At 41.7% G+C, this 19961-nt stretch overlaps 1 protein-coding gene across 3 annotated transcripts; it reads left to right on the top strand.

Moving 5' to 3' along the window:
• The first annotated feature begins 9390 nt into the window (after positions 1-9390).
• LOC149679193 (uncharacterized) lies at positions 9391-19633 on the top strand. Of its 3 annotated transcripts, XM_089834825.1 has the most exons (5): positions 9391-9500; positions 13090-13161; positions 13817-13948; positions 14039-14175; positions 17306-19633. In XM_089834825.1, the coding sequence occupies exons 2-5, from the start codon at positions 13093-13095 to the stop codon at positions 19608-19610; spliced, it is 2643 nt and encodes an 880-aa protein (XP_089690951.1). In that variant the 5' UTR covers positions 9391-9500; positions 13090-13092; the 3' UTR covers positions 19611-19633. The 3 variants fall into 3 exon arrangements, with proteins under 3 accessions (XP_089690951.1, XP_089690953.1, XP_089690952.1); XM_089834827.1 differs by lacking the exons at positions 9391-9500; positions 13090-13161; positions 13817-13948 and having other exon boundaries at positions 14041-14175; positions 17152-19633; XM_089834826.1 differs by lacking the exons at positions 9391-9500; positions 13090-13161; positions 13817-13948; positions 14039-14175 and adding an exon at positions 14298-16060 and having other exon boundaries at positions 17152-19633.
• The last annotated feature ends 328 nt before the right edge of the window (positions 19634-19961 follow it).

Genomic DNA, 19961 nt, shown 5'->3' with positions numbered 1-19961 from the left:
TCCCTAAGCCGTTTAAGGTAATGTTCCGCACCAAGGACCAGATCACCAAGGAGCCGGCGGTGCTGTTTCGGCGCCTAAAGGTCCTTAATGCAGGTTTTGCCACTGAACGCTGGAAATGTATCCGGACGTACGTGGACAGGGCCGTACGGTACTGGGTACTGCTAATTGATGGCTCCTCATTGGAAGCCATTAAGAATGCTGGTTTCGTGGGCTATACTGGAGTGGACAAGGGTTCCTTCAAACTCCTTCAGAACACGGAAACCACTAAAACCACTGTAGCCGAGTCTGCGGCGGGGGGTGGGACTAGCGAGATGGGGGATCTCGCGGAGGAGCTCTCTGGTGTCGCTCTAGGCACAGAGGGGGAGGGGGGGGGGGTGGCTCATTCGGAAGTCTGTTCTTCCTTGGATGAGTCCACCCTACTGGAAGAATCGGATGGGACCCTTCGGGGTTCAGCCGATGAGCGTTCTAGTGGTCCTGGTGAGGGGGAGGATCTTGGGACTGGGAGCTCGCCTGTCGGGGGGGGGGGGGGAGGTGCCATTAGCCCTCTCGGGACCGATAAGGTGTAGCTAGGTCCCTTCTGAACCCCTCTCTTAGGGACCATGGGGACGCTACGTGCAATTCAAATCAACTTGCACCATAGTAAGGCGGCCTCTGCGGTACTCTGCAGGAGGTTTGCTATAGAGGGTCTTGATCTGGCCCTCATACAAGAACCGTGGATTTGCCATGGCAAAATCCTCGGTCTTGACGCGGCGGGGTCACTATTCTATGACCAAACTGCTGCTAGACCTAGGGCGTGTATTTTGGTTCGGAGGGATCTTTGTTGTATCTCTCTACCGCTGTACACGTCCCAGGACACGGCGGCCGTGAATCTAGTCCTGGCCACTGGGCATGCCAAGTTGACTATCACGGCTGCCTCCGCATACTTTGCCCACGACGCGGACTCTCTCCCGACAATTGAGGTGATCAATTTGGTCAATCAATGTGAAAAGAGAGGGGACAAACTAATCATTGGCTGCGATGCCAATGCTCATCACATCACGTGGGGCAGCTCTGACTGCAACAAGAGGGGTGATGATTTACTAGAATATTTAGTTGGTTGTAAACTCTATATTCTTAATCAAAACAATGAACCTACTTTTGTTACTTCTAATAGAAGGGAGGTCATTGACCTCACGCTAGCCACAGAAAACCTCGTGTCTTCCGTGTCTAACTGGCATGTGTCAAATGAACCGTCTCTGTCGGATCATAGGCACATCTGCTTTACTGTCGCGATTACTTCTGTCCCGGCGGGGACGGAGATACGCAACCCAAAACGGACTAATTGGGCCGGCTATAGGGAAGACCTAATCCTACGCTACGGAGGGGGTCACACTCTTAAACTTACTTCACCTAAGGATCTTGATCGGGCTGCTGGTGATTTACAGTGCTCCATCATGGAGTCGTTCCACCGGAACTGCCCACTTAAGACCGTCAACCGCTCGAGGCTTGTCCCTTGGTGGAACGCGGATCTCAGCCGGCTTCGTAAATACACGCGCAGGCTCTTTAACAAAGCCAAGCGCACGGGTGACTGGGCTGGATACAGGCAGTCCCTTAACGCCTACAACAGGGCCATTAGAGCTGCTAAGAAGGACTCCTGGCGGACCTTCTGTGAGCAAATCTCCAATGTCCCTGCCACGGCTAGGGTCATGAAGATTCTAGCGCACGACAGCACACATCGACTTAATGCTATTAAGCTACGGGAGGGTGTGTACACTAAATCTGGGGCTGAGACTCTCAAGCATATGCTGGAGGTCCATTTTCCTGATTCTACTTTTATTAATCCAACAAACCCTGACTCTCTCTACCCTGTCCTGCACAGGGCTAAGAGGGAAGACTGGCTTGTAGCCAGACAGGTTGTCACGATTCCCAAGCTTCGGTGGGCTGTCAACTGTTTTGAGCCCTACAAGTCTCCGGGACCCGATGGGGTCTTCCCTCTGCTTTTGCAGGAGGGCTTAGACCACATCGCCTCTCCGCTATGCAAGATCTACAGACTTTGCATTGCTCTCGGTCACATACCTCGTGACTGGAAACGCTCTAGGGTCATCTTTATTCCCAAGCCCGGGAAGGCTTCCTATCTCGAGGCGAAAGCATTTAGACCCATATGCCTGACCTCCTTCTTCCTCAAAATTCTGGAGAAGTTGGTGGACAGGTACATCAGAGACGAGGTACTTTCGGTAACTCCTCTCTCTTCTTCACAATTTGCCTACCAAAAAGGCAAATCCACTGAGACGGCCCTTCACGGCCTTACGAATTGCCTGGATAGGGCATTCGAGTTTCAGGAAATTTCACTGGCTGTCTTCCTCGATATCGAGGGGGCCTTTGACAAGGTCTCTAGCTCGGTTATTACTGAAGCTGTTGAGAGATTTGGCATCAGCGCCACTCTTGGCCGCTGGATCAAGTCCATGTTTACCGACCGCGAGGTGTCGGCGTCCCTCCTTGGGGACTCTCTAGGGGTGACTACCAGCAGGGGCTGCCCTCAGGGTGGAGTGCTCTCCCCCCTGTTGTGGTGCCTGGTGGTGGACGAGCTCCTGGGGAGGCTCGGGGGTGCTGGGGGCTGTTGCTGCTTCGGGTATGCGGACGATGTAGCGATAGTCTTTACGGGGAAGTTCCCGGATACTGTTACCGCGCTTATGAGATCTGTTCTCTCTAGCGTGGAGCAATGGTGTCAGGCGGTTAACCTCACCGTTAATCCTGATAAAACTGTCCTTGTTCCTTTTACGAGGAAGAATACTAAGGATCTGTTCAATGATATCTCTTTCTTTGGCCAGGTCCTGACAAAGTCCTCCGAGGTGAAATACCTGGGGGTGACTTTTGATTGTAGACTCACATGGAAGCCGCATCTTGATCGGTGTATTAAGAAGGCCAAGATGCTCTTCTGGAGGACCAGGAGCTCTGTCGGCCAGACTTGGGGCCTCAACCCCAAGGCTGTACACTGGCTCTATACTGGGATCATCAGACCCATACTATCTTACGGGGCACTTGTCTGGTGGACAAGGGTCCGGCTTAAGACGGTGCAGGCTGCCCTGCGCAAGCTTCAAAGGCTTGCCTGCATTGGTGTTACGGGGGCCATGAGATCGACCCCAACTGCTTCCCTGGAGGTGCTCCTTGACATGCTTCCTCTTCATCTCTTCATTGAGGAGGAGGCTGTCATGGGAGCCTACAGGCTCAACATTAGTGGCTGTTGGGTTCCAAGACTTTGGGATTACAGCCATACGGAGCTCTATCGGGAGTACGCCGCACTTGAGCCGTCGCTTACGATGTGCTCTGACAAAACCGTTACCAGTTTTGATTTCACTAAGCCATTCAGCATCCACTTCCCCAGTCGGGCAGAGTGGACTAACCTGCTGCCTCTTGGCACTGGGGGTGAAACCATTTGGTTCACCGATGGCTCCAAGACTGATTCCGGCGCTGGCGCCGGCTATTACTGTCAAACCACAAGGGTCGGCTTTTCTGCTTGCCTGGGCACCTTCGCTAGTGTGTTCCAGGCTGAAATTGCCGCGATCTGTTATTGCGCAGAGTGTATTAACAAAGGGTATACCGGACGGACTGTGAGAATTTATTCTGACAGTCAGGCTGCCCTGAACGCTCTGAACCAGTGTCAGATTTCTTCTCAACTGGTGCGTAGCTGCCTCGACCTGCTAGCGCGACTGGCATCCTGCAACAGGGTTCTGCTGTACTGGGTGCCAGGGCATAGCGGATATTATGGCAATGAGCAAGCCGATAGATTTGCGAAAAGGGGTGCGGAGGCCAAGCTCTTGGGGCCGGAGCCGGCCGTCCCCATCCCCTACAGGCACGTCAAACGGTGTCTGCATGACAGGTTGACTGTCATACAAAATCAGCTCTGGCACAGCATGGAGGGCCAGAGACAGACAAAGTTGTTTGTCGATGGTCCCTGCAGGTCTCGTGCTAGGGACCTAATTTCGCTCGGCAGATGGGATATTAGGCTGGCCACCGGTCTTTTGACCGGGCATTGCCGGCTTAATAGGCACCTCCATCTGATGGGTTTTGCCGACGACCCTCTCTGTAGGTCGTGTCAGGAGATGGAAGAAACATCCGCCCACGTACTTTGCGAGTGCGACTACTTCGCCTCGCTTAGATTAGAATATTTTGATTCACACACCCTGGAACCCTCGAGGGTCTCCTCTCTCACGGTGGAGCGAATTCTTCGCTACGCTGCAGCTACAGGCCTATTCAAGGCCTGATTACGAGGATGCACAATATGCCTTTGGCATCGGTGCTAGGGCGCGTACCCTCCTCATCAACAATAATAATAATAGCTTTTTATAGCGAAAGCTACAATGTATGGGGAAACTTTCCTTGTCCGTTTTTGATTTACCTTCAGTTTGAAAAATTATTTTATTTTAGGGAAGATTTACAATCTCACCAACTCTCTTTTCAAAATTCCGAAATGAGTTTAGTAAATCTTCAAAGGTTGGCGATTAAAGAGGTATTTTGTGAAATTATTGGAATATTGCCTGTTTAAGACAAACTGAAGATGACGAAAACTTTGTTTTTAGGAAATGGACTACGAGGAAGAATGTAACTATGATCACTTGAGCAAAGATGATCTGATCAATGAAGTAAAAGCTAGAGATGATCGAGTTAGGAAACTGGAAGCCAAGGTATTTTTCAAAGCATTGGAGTTTTTTAGCAGTGTGAAATTAAGCACAGAGATATGAGAAAATTTAAATGGATCAGTTGTCGAATCAGGTGTGCCTTAAAATAGAACCAAGCTCTATGAGTGGGTTAATTAATTAAGGTTATTGGTGAAAACACCTATCAGGATTGGCACAAAGCTAAGGGGATTGGCAACACGTCCTTCGTTTCTTTATTAACAAAGAAACCCAAAGAGGACCTTTGTTACTGATCCCCCTTCTTCTGTGTCATTGGTTCCCCTTTTTCTCGCTTGCCCCTTTAAAATACGTTCATCCAAAGAAACTCCGAAGATTGTTTTGTAATGGAATCTCTTTTTGTTTAGTGTAATGTTTTAATTTCAAAAATGGCAAAAGAGAGAGTGAAAACATCATTAACGATAAATAAGCAAATAGACGAAATTGAAAGACTCAATAGGGTCATTAAAGGGTTGGAAAGAAGAATCAAAGATCTGATGGTATGGGCTGCGTTCAGTAACACTCATCAGGAAAAACATCGATGTTTGGGAAAATGAAATCGGTGTTCTTTTGACGTCATGATGACGTTGAAGTTGTTGAACGGGAAAATTTTATGCAATCGATGCTTTTCAAAATGGCGACTATATTATGATAACGTTAAACCGAACTATTTACAAATATATTATACTTCAATTTATCAATTAAATCAAAACGCCTAGCTCTTAAAATTCTGTCATAATCCTTTTTTAACGAAATAATACGTTACTTTTTAGTATTATCATACCACTTCTGGTATTATTATCCATAAATATAATATTTGCCAATTCTTCATTATTAAAAATTGCGGAAGATAGGGATGAAGTTCCCTACTATTTTTTTGTCGCGGCGCAAAATGACGAAAATTACGTCATGAATCCGATGCTCATCAAAAAAACCTCCTATCACAGCTGATTTTTCTGATGGGCATCCGATGAGCATCATGACGTCACGCCCAAAGACGCGAAAAACCGTTCAGTAAGACATCGATGTCATCATTTAGCCATCGATGTTTTTGATGCCGGTTACTGAACGCAGCCATGGAACATTCTTCACTTTCATACTCGATTGGAAAGATAATTACTTTAAGAATGAAAGTTATTGTTAATTGTTTAAAAAATAGGAGAAAAGTGGAATAATTCAATTTCCTAACGATGAATACGTGAAAACTGAACCCGTTGAAAATGATTTGGGAAATAATGGCCAGGAGTTAACCCTTCCAATTGCGATGCACAGTGTCCAAGCTGTCAAAGTCCAAGGCATTCTGTCTAAAGAAAATATTAGTCAAGAATCACCTGGATCTGAGGTTGGCAATTCAAACCCTGAAACTACCTTGAAAAATACTGAAAATATGGGGCTTATAACGCGAAAAACGAATCCGTGTGTCCTTAAACTGAAATACAGTGACAGTTTGCCTCAAAGTGCGCCTTCACCAAAAATTAAGGTTGAAAACCCATTCGAAATGTCTCCTGACACAAACACGGAGAGCGATTCTCCACGAGAACCTCTTGAAAACAATTTTACCATTAACGATTCTTATCGTAAATCGCCAAGTTTCTCGACAGAGGGGGACACTGAGGATAATTCAACTCCATCGAAGAAATTTCGTGTTCCTGAATGGAATGTTGAATCCGAAAAACATTTGGATCTTTCTCTTGATGCAAATGCCGAAAGCGATCCGCTAGAAGAAGCCCGTGAAAACGATCTTGATGATAACCAATCCACGATCATCTTGACAGATGCAAAGAAAACTTACAATAAGCAAAATCAAACTATGAGACTGTGCTTGCCAAAACTGAAGCGTGTTGATCCGAAGTCATTGAGTGTGCCAGTGTGTGTTCCTCAACTTGAACGCAACCCAAATGACCTATCAGAATTGACCCCCGTCTCTATGGAAAGCGATTTGCCCGAAGTTCCAATTGCAGGTCAACATAATAGTTCGGTGTCCAGCTCGGAGACATTAGAAGATGTCGCTCCAAAGAATCCAGAGGGTAAAACCTCATCGCCTCGTTCGGAAATTGCAGGTAAGTCATTTCATTCTTTAATAGTCTTGAGTACCTAGATTGAAATATCATATTTCTAAGCCACTATTTCCGCCTTCTCGGAATAAAGTCTAGTCGCGTATTTCTTTTGACTGCTCGTAATATAAAACGAATGTATTATTTCACCCTCCTAAAAACGCGAATGATGGAGACACGGCCTCCCTGCTTTTGGACGTAATTCCGCTTTAAACTTAGATGAAAACTAATCTTGGGTCGAAAGCCCCTAAGCGATGTTTATATTCAATCGTTGTGGTTGCGCACTTTAGTGTAGTTATACTGCTTATATTATTGGAGCGTACGCTGATTCACGTGATCAAAGCCTTTACTTTTCTTCGACATTGCTTGTTCGTACAACTTGGCATTCTGTTCTTTTCAAGTGCGTCTCCACAATTCTACGTATTTAATGCCTTTTTTTTGCAAACTTTATGTGATGAGTACATCGTTAATTCTACCGTGAAAGGTTTTTTCTTCATCCAGGCTTAATTAATTCAGTATCAAACATAGTAAGGATGAAATTTATAACGTCCCATTAAAACGCGAACCAGTAAAACCCCTCAAATGAGATTAGTGTTCCCTTGGAAGCACGCAAGAAATTAATTTGATGAAAATCAATGCATTTACAAATTACACTAAGAAACTTCACATTTCTAGCCGCCATTTTTCAAGATGTCCACAGATTAAACCAATTTCTTTAAAGTCCCTGCAACATTTATGCGGGGACGGTTAGGCCGGGCATTGAGTATCAATTAGGTACGACTTTTACTTAACAACACCAGGGTGCCTATTCTGTAAGCTTCGAAAGAGAGTTGTCGATCGACATCTCTCTCGGTCTCGAAAATCACAAAAATGGTATTCTGTCAGAAGTTGTCGAACTAGATATCGACAGGGTTTCGTTTCGAGTAACCCCTCTTGCACGAGTTTTAATCTGAGAGTGAGTAGCTGCCCTTCTACATTTATCTCGCTTTGTGTTAAATAATCTGGCTAGGGAAATTATTCGGTGAGTTTTATGAAGACAACGTTCTATCAGAAGTAGAAGAAGAAGATCGAGTTGCACTCAGGGTGCCTTTTGCTAGGCAGAGAAACAAAGTGCAAGCTAGATGTGACAACAGAGAGTGTGAGCCAGAACGAAAGAAAATGGTAGCTTGTCTGCACGCAGCATCAGTTAGCATTTGATTATCCGAACATCCGTTGAATTTGAAAATACGTCCTTTCTAGGCTAAGTTTCTCTTGCAATTCAATTTATGTTCATCCCCTTTTTACCTCTCCGTTTGACGATGTCGTCACGGAGAGGTATAACACTGGACGTGTCTGTCACCGCGTTCACGCACTTGCGGGTTTTCTTATTATTTATTGTGAATCAATAGCCTTATATACTCAGGATTCGTACGGAACCTGGATAACCTGGAAAACCTGGATAAGTCAGGGATATGGAAAATAGGATCAAAAGTCAGGGATAAGTCAGGGATTTAAAAAAATTCCTAAAAAGTCAGGGATATGTCAGGGGTTTCGTTTGGTATATCAAACCATGCTTCGACCAATGCTAAATATGAGACAGGTGTGATGAAGTGGGCTCTGGTAAACACCTTAAAATGGTCAGGGATATTGCCAAAAATTTGGTCAGGGATAACCTGGAAAAGTCGGTCAGGGATAACCTGGGAAAGTCAAGGATTTTGAAAGTAAAAATTTCGTACGAACCCTGATACCCTAAATTTCCAAAAATTGTTAAAGAGGCATACGCTTGAATTGAAACGTCAACAATAGCTATGTTTAAAATGATTTTAGGAATAACGTTTCTTAGAATGACTAAACTAATATTAAGCTAAATTACTGACGAATAAAAGTAATCAATATAAATTATATTTAATTAAGAACAACGTCTCGACTCGTAGAGGTCTATTTTGGTTTCCCAACTTGTTGTTTATAAGGTCGTTTACTCATACTTTAATAAAAAACAATGAGTTTTCGTAGTGCTCTTGAATGTTACTGTATTTTTGATACTATATTGTAAATGACGTATGTGTCGTTTTTATATTTCATTAATAAATTTCTGTAGGGAAATTCAGGAAGAAACGTGCAACTCGGATCAAACATTCTGCTGAATATAAAAGGGGTCCACAACGTCACACAAAGAAGGGTAACGAAGAAAAACCCTTCAAATGTGATCGGTGTGACTATGCAAGTACGTGGAAGACTAATTTGATCAAACACCAACGCATTCACAGTGGTGAAAAACCCTTCAAATGTGGTCAGTGTGATTATGCCGGTAGAGATAATAGCAATTTGATCGCACATCAACGCATTCACAGTGGTGAAAAACCCTTCGTATGTGATCAGTGTGACTATGGATGCACTCAGAAGAGTAATTTGATCAGACACAAACGCATTCACAGTATGTGATCAGTGTGACTTTGCAAGCACTTGGAAGAGTAGTTTAGTCGCACATCAACGTATTCACAGTGGTGAAAAACGCTTCAAATGTAATCAGTGTGACTATGCAAGTACGTGGAAGATTCATTTGATCCGACGTAAACGTAGAAAACACATGCATGAATAGGTGGATGTATTGGACAAAAACCGTATTTGCTCGTCTTCTGTAATTAATGGGCCGAAACTGTGGATGTTTCTTCATTCTAAATTGTATTAACGGAAGCGCCTCTCATTTTCAGAGACAAGACTCTTGGTGCACTATACCCAGTTGTAACAACTCCATTTTCAGATGTAATTTTATATTAAATGTAATAAAATTCACGTAGAGGATGTTAAAATAAACCAGGTACTTTTTTTGAATTGATCCAAACGTATGAGCTTTTCTTCTTTCGAACCATTTTCATTTCTGTTACCAGCCCACTCGGAACTTTCATTAATTTAGAATAAAAACTATCAATATTATATTTTTTTGAATTTTGGTAAATAAGTTCAGCTAGCTAATTGGACCAAGTCATCTTGCGACTTATTGCCACTTATCTAACGCCTTTACAATGCATAGAGGGGTGGTGGCTAGCCCCTATGCCACAGCTAACCGACAGCGTCCTATACTAACTATTACCGTTAACCATTTTTCTAAATTACCGTTATTTTTGATGGGTCTTCATTTGCGTCTTTAATTACTTTAACTTCGTGATCAGCTTTCAATAGAAACAACACAGACACGAAAATTGTCGAATTATAAACTTGTTTTTCCAGTACTGAGTACTGAGTATAGGCGTAGTTGTTTGTTTGAATTTATCTTCTTTCCGAATATGACCAAGCCGCCTGGTTTATATCGGTAACACTATTGGGAAGTTTTAGAAGTGGTTTGATTGAGTTCTTCTCTAGACTGGTAATGCGACGAACCCCTAGCCTGTTAAGAGCCTACTATTCTGGACCCGTAACGTATTTAACAAAACGTTCACACATTTTAGCCACATCGTTTGATGTACATCTAACGATGGGGGTATTAGTTTGACTTGGTCTGAAGAAGAAGTATCGTTCGTCTTTTTAAAGGGAGAGTGAAAAAGGGATTTTTGGGTGGGGATTATGATTTGTCTATAACAGTGCAATGCGAATGTACAACGCACATGTTAATGAACGCACTTAGAATGAAAAGGGATAAATTGTGTTAAGGTGATATTTTTCATTAATTGCTGATTTTAAAGGGGAAAGGCTTATGATCCTTCTCTAACAGTACAATGCGGACGCAGTGTGAAAATATTAATGAACAAACAGTAATATATTAATGAACAAACAGCAATATCTGTAGTCTTTTATGAACACGCAAATTTATCATATTGCCTCACCTAAAACGAGAAATTTCATTCTCTCGTTAAAATTTCTCATACATCAAGCCATGACTTTTCTAAGAATCCGAACTTTCTCTACAATAAAAAGTTTCGGGGTTTACACAAAGAAAGAACTCAAGTTGGGTGTTTTACCGAATTCTTTCTCTTTTAAACGCTTCTGGTCAAGTCCATGTTTTTAAACGCTTCTGGGCATAAGCCAATGTTATAAATTTATAAGATGCGATATGTATGCGTCGGCATAAGTCTATAATCACTGTATAAGTTCATGTAGTCTATGTTGTAAACTCACCGAGGGGATAATCACTAAAAGTATCTGTTCTTCTATTTTGGGATTGAAGATTATTTGGGGGGTTTCGAGTAGTCATAAGTCCATGTTGTAAATTTATAAGATGCGATGCGTCCGCATACGACTATTTTGTCAACTCATAATCACTAAAACCAAGGACGCCTTGCTAAAACTATCTGTTCTTAGATTCGCCTGAATATTACAATTACATCATAAGTAAATTTATACGTTGCGTCGGCATAAGTCTATAATCACTGCATAAGTTCATGTAGTCTATGTTGTAAACGTCAGCATTTTATGCCACGGATTAGCCATTTTAAAATAATTCCCCTATTTTATTTTTTTAAATCTTTACTACAAGTATCGCCTACGAATCACAACAAATTATTTTTTCTCTCAAAACTTTATATAGGTCTAGGCATTCCAACATGTTAACACAAAAGATCAGCTGATTTTTGGGTTTTTACTTGAAAGTGTTATTGGGCTTGAGATATGCATAGGTCTATGTTAGAAGTTTTTTCAAAATTTGAAGAAATCGTAAAACAGGTATATACTGAAAACATTTTCGAGTAGTAATCGTCCAAAGAACTTGAATCCCTTAACTTATGGCCCTTAACGTGTCTACTTTCTTTACCTCTAACCTAATCCTTGGTCAAAAATTCATGTCTGGTCCCAGTCAAAAATATATTTTTAGTCACAAGTAATAGCGGTTATATATGGATGAGTTATGAATATATACGGCAATTTACTACCGCACCAGCAAGAAATTTGTTGCTTCCCCTTTTTGAAAATCCAAAACTTCGCAATTTTTTGTACGTTCACATTTAAAGACTAAACTAACGCCTTTTGTGCATATAAACGCGCACACCCACAATAAAAAAGTGCCAATATTTTTGTAAAGGAGATAGGTTTTTAAAGGTCGAATTTAGTGTATTTAATCAGAATTAGTAAACTTTAGGTGTACTATAATAATAATCTTGATTTTGCTTTAACACACAAGAAATCAGACCAGTGTATATATCTATTGAATTTACAGTTTTGTTTTGCAAATTAATTTTTATTTATCAACTTTAACACTTCAAAACCTTTTTAGTATAATCTATGGCCAGGGATAAATTCAATTTTAGAAGTAGGAATGGAGAACGGTTAGTATTTACTTCAGTCCGACCATGGTCCGACTCATAGCCCAGTATAGACCCCTCCCTCCAACACGTAACGAAAATTTTAAATTATCCTATTGGTTCACTTAAACTACGTTTTGATGACGTTGCTGATGGGGGCGTCGAAAAATACGTAATTCCTTTTTACCTCTATCGCTATGACCCGACTCTTCTTTCATACCCTCCTTCCCGGGGAAGGGGGTCCGGGGCTTTGACGCACCCCCACATTACTCTGTTCTCCATTCCGACTTCTAAAATTAAATCTATCCCTGCTGTGGCAAAATAGAATGTATTGCAACACATGTCTCAATGAAATTTCCGGTCATTCGAATCAATAGAATCGTCCGTGGGTGTATGATCGAGTGGGCTATGACTTTCCTACTTGGAGAAGAGAGTGGGATGGAGACTTCATCTCTTTACCTATAAAGTAGCCTCTATAAACACATCTATGGCAACTACGTTCTCCGAGCATCCTCGCTGTTTCGGTATGGGGTAATACGGTACGAAAACGTCAAAGATGCCCATTATGTCTTAAAAATAGAAACTACTCTCATACAAATACAATGGTGCTACACGGCAGAACTTAATAATCAACTATGGAAGGGTAGTGGCGTCCGCAAGGTACTCCTGGAGACTTGCATTGCCGCACATGTTCCACCAACATTATACTCCAGCCCACCGTCTCCTCCAAGTTAGATCATTGAGCTTCCATGGAGCAATGAAAATGGGAGAAGTATTTGAGGCCATCAGTTAAAGACCGTTTCTGCAGAATCAAGGTCTGCAATTTTTATTGTTCCTTGATAGCGCTCATTCGCCTTGAAAAGTTCATATTTAGAGTTGAATAATTCTCTCTTTGAAGCACTTTATTTAAAATTTCAAAAGGGAAATTTGGGAATGTTGGCAGCATAGAAATAGTTGGCAGCGTGCCGCCCTTAAACCATCGTCTGCTACCATGACTGCTACACAATTTAAACCGAAATTGGCCCCAACATGAAGGGGTTTCTGTATTTTCGCATTAAATTTTAGTATTCTATAACTTATAGCTTTTCTTTTCTTTTTCTTTTCTTTTCTTTTTCTTTGGACTATCCGTGGTTTGCACAGAAATTTTAAATTTCAAAAACTGGACTTTGTTTATAGGAAATGGAGGCGAATGATTGTAACTGTGATCATTTAAGCAAAGATGATGAAATAAAGCAACTAAAAGCCAAGGTGAGTTTCAAAGCCTAGCGTTTTGGCCAGTACAGCATGAGCCATCCAATCTAGTATTATTATTATTATCTAGTATCCCTTTAAAGCGAGTCTCAGCTGTGACTGTGGTTTAGTATAAAAAAACGGCACTAGATGCTCCCATAGTCGAGGGGTGGAGTTGACTGACCCAATAAGCTTATCAAAGGCTAGGTCTAGCTCCGCCCTTGAGGACGATTTCTGATTGGTTCCTGCCTTTGGCTACATAAAATTGGTGTGTAGTAGAAGGTTAATCAGTGTGTTAGGGGCGCCACAGTAGCTGATATTTGCTTTAAAGTATAAATCGCAATAGAAAAACCTTAAGTAAACCCATGTTCATTGGTGGGTGATTAGAAACACCATAAGCCTATCACACATCCCTCGACCATTTATAGCGTTATTAAAGGGCACCGCAAAAGCCTTGTGAGAGCTCTATGCCCACACACACAAACTGCAGCCTTGCTTATAGTTCTTGCAAAGCTACCGCGCCCGCAAGCCTCTGGTGGCGCCCTCGACGAAAAACCCCTTCTGATCCCCCCTTTGTTCACGTCACTGGTTTCTCTGTTTTCTTTCTGGACACTTTAAAAGACATTCTGCATAAAAGAAAGTCCTATTTTGTAATGCAGTCTATTTTTTTCAGTGTAATGGTTTAATATCAAACATGAAAGAAGTGAGAATGACAATTTTATTTACGATAAATAAGAAACTGGACGAAATTGAGCGGCTCAATGGGGTCATTAAGGAGTTGGAAAGCGAAATCAAAGATCTGATGGTTTGTAACATTCTTCATTTTCGTAGTCGATGTGAAAGAGAATCGGGTTAAAAGTATTAGTTCAATTATTGTTAATTGTTTATAACGTAGGAGGAAAGTGGAATACAAGAAAGAGCCAACATTGAACGCGTGAAATCAGAACCTGTTGAAAATGATTTAGGACTGAATGAACAGGAATTACCTCATCCTGTTCTGATAAATCAACAAACAGAAGAACAAATACAAAGGTATATAAAGCAAAAAACCAATGAGAAATTGTCAACGAGGGCGGAGCTAAAACTAGCCTTTGCTAAGCTCAGCGGGGCTGTCAGCTCCACCCCTCGACTATGGGAGCATCTTGTGTCATTTGTTTGAACTAAACCATAGTCAAGTCTCGGCTATGGTTAAGTTTAAGCTCACCCTTACCGAAAATACCACCTCTAAAAAATGTCTTCATCCCAACCGAAACTGGTCTAAACCCTCTTACTAACATCTAAAACTAGTCTGAAGCAGTATATGTCATAAATTGAAGACCTATGTCAGACTATGCACGCGTCTTCTATAGCACTTACATTTAGAGCGAAAGCATATTTAACATCTTATGTACATCTATAAAATAGAGCAAACTCCTTAAAAGGGTCTAATAATAGCCATTCCCTAATATGTATTTTGGAAAGATGTAAGGTGGAGGTTGACTAATGCAACTAGTGCTTAAAAGATGCCACTGTTGTGCTTCTGCTTTCAGAGGTGTTGAAGACGTCCATGATTTTTGATTCTAATTCACGTTTGACGTCCATATTTGCTTTTCATGCCAACGGCCTTCAAGACGCCCCTTTTAAGAGTAGACTTGTTGCCCCAAGTGTTTGACGACCTCATTCGCTTTCCATGTCAATGGTCTGCATGACCCCTTTTCTCAGACCATATCTGTTGCTCTAATCCGCAATTGATCGCATTCGCTCTTCATTTCAATGGTCTTCATGACGACCTGAGGTTAATCGATGATTGTCGTCTCCATTTCAATGGCCTTCATGACGCCCATTTCTCAGATCATGATTGTTGCTCAGAATCCGCGCTTTACCTCCACATTCGCTCTAAATTTCAGAGGTTTTTACGACGGCCAATTTTTAGGCTGCAATTGTTGCCTCAAATATTTGGCTACCTTACCACCGATCCATTTCAATGGTCTTCAAGACTACCTTTTATCAGCCCATAATGATGGCCTCGATCCGAGCTTGAACTCATTGGCTCTCCATTTCAATGGTCTTCAAAACCCCCATGTCTCGGACCAAGGCTGTCGGCTGGACCACATTATTTGCTCTCAATTCCAATGGTCTTAAAGACCCCCTATTTCTCAGACTATGTTTATAGGCTCTAATCAACTCTTCATCCGCTCCCCCTTTTAAAGGTCGTCAAGACGTCATTATCTCAGACAATTAGTGACGTCTTGACGGCTCTAATAGCCCTTAACCTCCTCCATTTCAATAGTTTTCATGATGATCTATTCGGAGTCGGTGGTTGGCTTCTTTAATTCGCCTTTGACCCTCTTATTCGCTTTTCATTTGAAGACGATTGTTTTCTTGACCTTTACTAAGATTGGCAAGAGATGGCACCCACAATTAAAAACAAGGGGTCGCGGTCATACCATCAAGAAGCTCCCGAATTAAAGCGACGCATTAGATATTCAATTCATTTAACACGTGCTTTACTTAAGCTTTAAATAGTAGTGATAGACGAAAATGAAATAAGACTTGGCTGCACTTGGTAAATAGAAACAGCAATTACAATCACTAGACACTGAATAGACTTAACTCTTAATGTTTCTTGATAATATTATTTGCGGGCTTATAGGCTTGTCATTTAAACGGCATACGTGTTATCTCGCTACCTTATATAACGGCTTTATTCGGTAATTATAATAGTCATGTTTTGCATCATCATTAATTGAAGTGCCTCACGAAAGACTAAAGGTCTTGCTGTGTTGAGGTCCATTCACGTCGAATGTGGAAGCGTCAAGTACAAGTGACGCCTACAATGTAACTAAACCTTGGAAATGATACTTTTCACGTACTAGTAGCGACAATAATCCCTTTTACACGAGCATGGAGGCTTCATGCAGTACTTACAGCGACAATGGTATGAATTACAAGTGCCCACTTCAATGAATGTCTTATTAGTATTATCAGACGTAAGATGAGACTAGAAGTAAAGAGCTCTAGCATTGGTAGTAGATCCTGGCACTATTGAACAAATTTGAGGATTTTATGGAAAATTTATGCCGCTTCCATCGCGCCTACACTAGAGAAAAAAATTGGTCGAGTTCCAAAAACATTTCCTACCCCCTTCCCCTCAACCTAAAGCCGCGGAACACAGACACGGGAGCTTGAATCTAGTTCGGCCGTCTACCGCCACGAGCATCTCACGTTTTGGAGGGAAAATTCAGAAACCGCTACCAGAGAGCCTACCGTTGGTGTGTTATCAAGAATATTCACTTTCGCCAAGTGAAGAATTTGGTTAGGACAGTACTTCTAGTCTCATCTTACTTCTGGTATTATAGATCGTGTCTGTGTATGACTTATTCACCTTCCTGTTTGTGTTACGCTCTATTGCCGAAATTATGGTTCATTACATTTGCCCTTTGACGTACGTTATATTAAAGGACATCGGTTGTGCATTTGTTGAGGCGCTGTACCTAGCTGGGGAGCCATACCAGAACCCCCTCCCCCAATATTAGTGGACAACGCAATTGACACAGAAATTGTCTGCTCGTCACCCTTTAAAGCAACAGGCGGCTCCATTATCACCCCTAGCATTCTGGCTAAGCTTCTGGACACATTTTTTCTTGCCAAGGCAGGAACCAATCAGACCTAATGCATGCCTTTGGCTAAACTAGCCTTTACCACGCTTAGCCACTGTGTAATACAAAAGCCATCTTTAAGGGGCAACAACGGAGGCGCCCTTTGCTTTAAAATCTAGAACAATTACAGGCTTTAAGCCATCGCTAAACATACTACGTTAGTTTTTAAGGGTAACGTATACACGTCATTGGTAACGCCTTCCTGACGATGCGTACGTTGGAGCTCGACGTTTAAGATGTAACGTAGTACGTGGGTTGTGACTTTATAGCTCTGTAATCGTTCACAGGCCGCTTATTAGTTGTATCCCTCTTTGAAAAAGTGTGTAATCTGCAGTACGGTTGTAAGTACCATTTCTATCGTTCTCCTTAGCAAAGGGTGAGCTGTACATGGATGTTGTACTCGATCAGAATAGCCTTGCAAATGAAAGCGCGCGATATAGGGAGAATGATGGCACGGATAATGATTCTGAAATGAGAACGCATGACAATGCCATTCATGACGTAACAGATATGCTATTTGACAGAGATTTACACATTCAAGAGACAGACAATGACGATGCCCACCAAGAACATGAAGACCTATTAAATAAACTTATTTACGACGAAGCCCCCATTACAGTTAAAGAAAGCTGGTTAGCTATACTGTTGTTCAGTCTTAAACACACTTTAACCAGTGACTGTCTCTCAGATTTGCTCGTGTTAATTTCTCTCCACTGCAAGACCCCTAATAAGTGTATAAGATCGATGTATTTTTTCAAAAAACTATTTGACAATTGTAGATTTGATGTAAAAAACCAAAAGGTATGCTTGGAATGTAATTCTGTTATAGATTATAAGAGCACTGGAGAGTGCGACGTGTGCAAATCACGTATTGACGGACAAGGTGCTTTAGGATATATGGTACAGCTTTCCTTAGGACAACAATTAAAAACTATGTTCTCACGTCAAGGATTCGACTCAAAATTGAAAAAGAATTCCCACAGAGAAGTACCTCCTGATAGTGTAAGTGACATTTACGACGGTGACGTATACCAACGGTTTATGGCGAAAAATGATGTTGCCAATACGCGCAACATATCCCTTATGTGGTATACGGATGGCATTCCGCTCTTTAAATCCTCCACAGTTAGCATTTGGCCGTTATATCTCGCAATTAATGAGTTGCCTTACCGATGGCGGGTACTCCTGGAAAATATGCTTATCCCATGTATATGGGTAGGCCCCAAAAAGCCTGACATGACGATGTTTTTTGGTAACCAATACGACAATTTAAAAGAATTATCCTTAGGAATAGACATATTGTCACTAGATATATATGGAGGTGAAACCTTACTAAAGGTAAAAGGTCAGTTAATAGCTGGAACATGCGATTTGCCTGCAAAGGCGTCTGTTTTGAATATGACCCAATACAACGGAAGGTATGGCTGTCACGTTTGTACGCAGCAAGGTGAAATGGGCGAAACCACCTTCATCTACACCTATCAGAATCAAGTTGACCTTAGAACCCATGCGCAAACGTTAGACTGTGCTGCACAAGCGCTCTTGTCGAAGGAAAAGGCCTTTCTGGGTGTTAAAGGTCCATGTTTCTTAGCTAAGTTGGTACCAGATATAATAGATGGTTCTGCAATAGACGTTATGCATACAGTTTATGCCGGTGTAAGTAAAAAACTTCTGGGTCTTTGGTTTGATAGCAAGTACAGTGCGCTTCCGTTCTCAATAAATAAATCAAAGGGTATTATTGATTATCGTCTTGGGCAAATCAAGCCACCAACGTTCATCCAAAGAGTGCCGAGATCGTTAACAGATGTACCACGTTGGAAAGCATCCGAGTTTAAAAATTGGTTACTGTACTACTCTGTACCACTGTTAAAAGATATTTTACCAACAGAGTATTATGACCATCACCTGTTGTTAGTGCAAGCCATTTATGCTTTAAATCAAACAACCATAACCCGAGAAAACCTTGGGCATCTAGAAAAAACCCTACATTGCTACGTCTGCCTTTTTCAAGCCCTGTATGGAAAGGATTACATGACAATGGTCGTGCATTTACTATTGCATCTCCCAAACACTTGTCGAAAGCTTGGGCCTCTTTGGGTAACGTCATGCTTCCCCTTTGAGTCTTTAAATGGGAAGATACTAAAGTTTGTTCACGGGACTCAATCGTCCTGTCAACAAATAGCACATAAAATAGGATACTATTTACAGATTCCTGAACTTATTAGAACCCTAGAGCCCTTGACACCGTTAGCCACATTTTGTAAGAAGATGACCTTACACGAACAGCAATTGCGGGTTACCGACTACATATCACATGGCATAACGGTTATAGGAGGGTTTAAAGAGATCGATCCCATTCCGCAGCATATCAACCTTTATTTAGCTATGAAAGGGCCCGTAGGTCAATGCCTTAGTTTCTTGAGACTCAAACGAAATAACATTCTTTTCGTAGGTGCTAGATATGGTAGAATGACGCGACATAACAACACATTCGTATCATACCAATTAAGAGATGAAATGCGATATGGTCAGATATTATTCTTTTTTAAACACTACGTTTGTCAATGTACTGCAATTTGCAATCTCTGTACTTGCCAACCGCAGTATTTCGCGTTAATTAGTAGGTGTATTGTTCAAAGATATTGCTTTGTGCCCATGAACGATCCAACATCGAATTGTCACATTTCCCATATTGCAAAAGTACTTTACCATAATGACAGAAACCGCGATATAATTGATATCAAAGAACTCGGTAATGTACAACTTGTATGTAATGTTGGGGATTACATGTATTTATGTGATATGGTTAACTTTATCGAGTTTGAATAAAATTTGAGTCGTTTTGTTTCTATTTGTCAAATCTTTTAATGAAAGCTTCCTTGATACTTCATTCAATTGTTCATAACCTGCAGTGTTTGGATCTATTGAGATATTGGGCTTAATTACATTAAGTAACCTAAATATGTTAACTCGCATAGTTAATACGTGTGTCAAGATAATTAAAGTCAATCGTAAAGTTGAAATAAGAACATAGTAAACGTTTATTCGGTAAATCAGGTACTCGTATACATAATACTGTCGACGACCTAACCTCGCTCGACGCGAGAGAAAAAGAGAGTGTCCCCTATTGGGTATCGGACCCCATATATATAACCTCGGTTCTAGATAATCGATAATCGT

Source organism: Phalangium opilio, unplaced genomic scaffold (assembly GCF_054372755.1).
Source record: "Phalangium opilio isolate 3A_F unplaced genomic scaffold, DU_Popi_V2 ptg000041l_1, whole genome shotgun sequence".
In the NCBI taxonomy this organism is placed as follows: Eukaryota; Metazoa; Arthropoda; class Arachnida; order Opiliones; family Phalangiidae; genus Phalangium; species Phalangium opilio.
Note: the sequence above shows the minus strand (reverse complement) of the source record. Positions and strands in the feature narration are given on the sequence as shown.

Coding starts and splice junctions, on each gene's coding strand:
- LOC149679193 (XM_089834825.1), top strand. CDS start 13,093: ATGGAGGCGAATGATTGTAACTGTGATCATTTAAGCAAAGATGATGAA. Junction 13,949..14,038: donor GCGAAATCAAAGATCTGATG/GTTTGTAACATT, acceptor TTTATAACGTAG/GAGGAAAGTGGAATACAAGA. Junction 14,176..17,305: donor ACAGAAGAACAAATACAAAG/GTATATAAAGCA, acceptor GCTATTTGACAG/AGATTTACACATTCAAGAGA.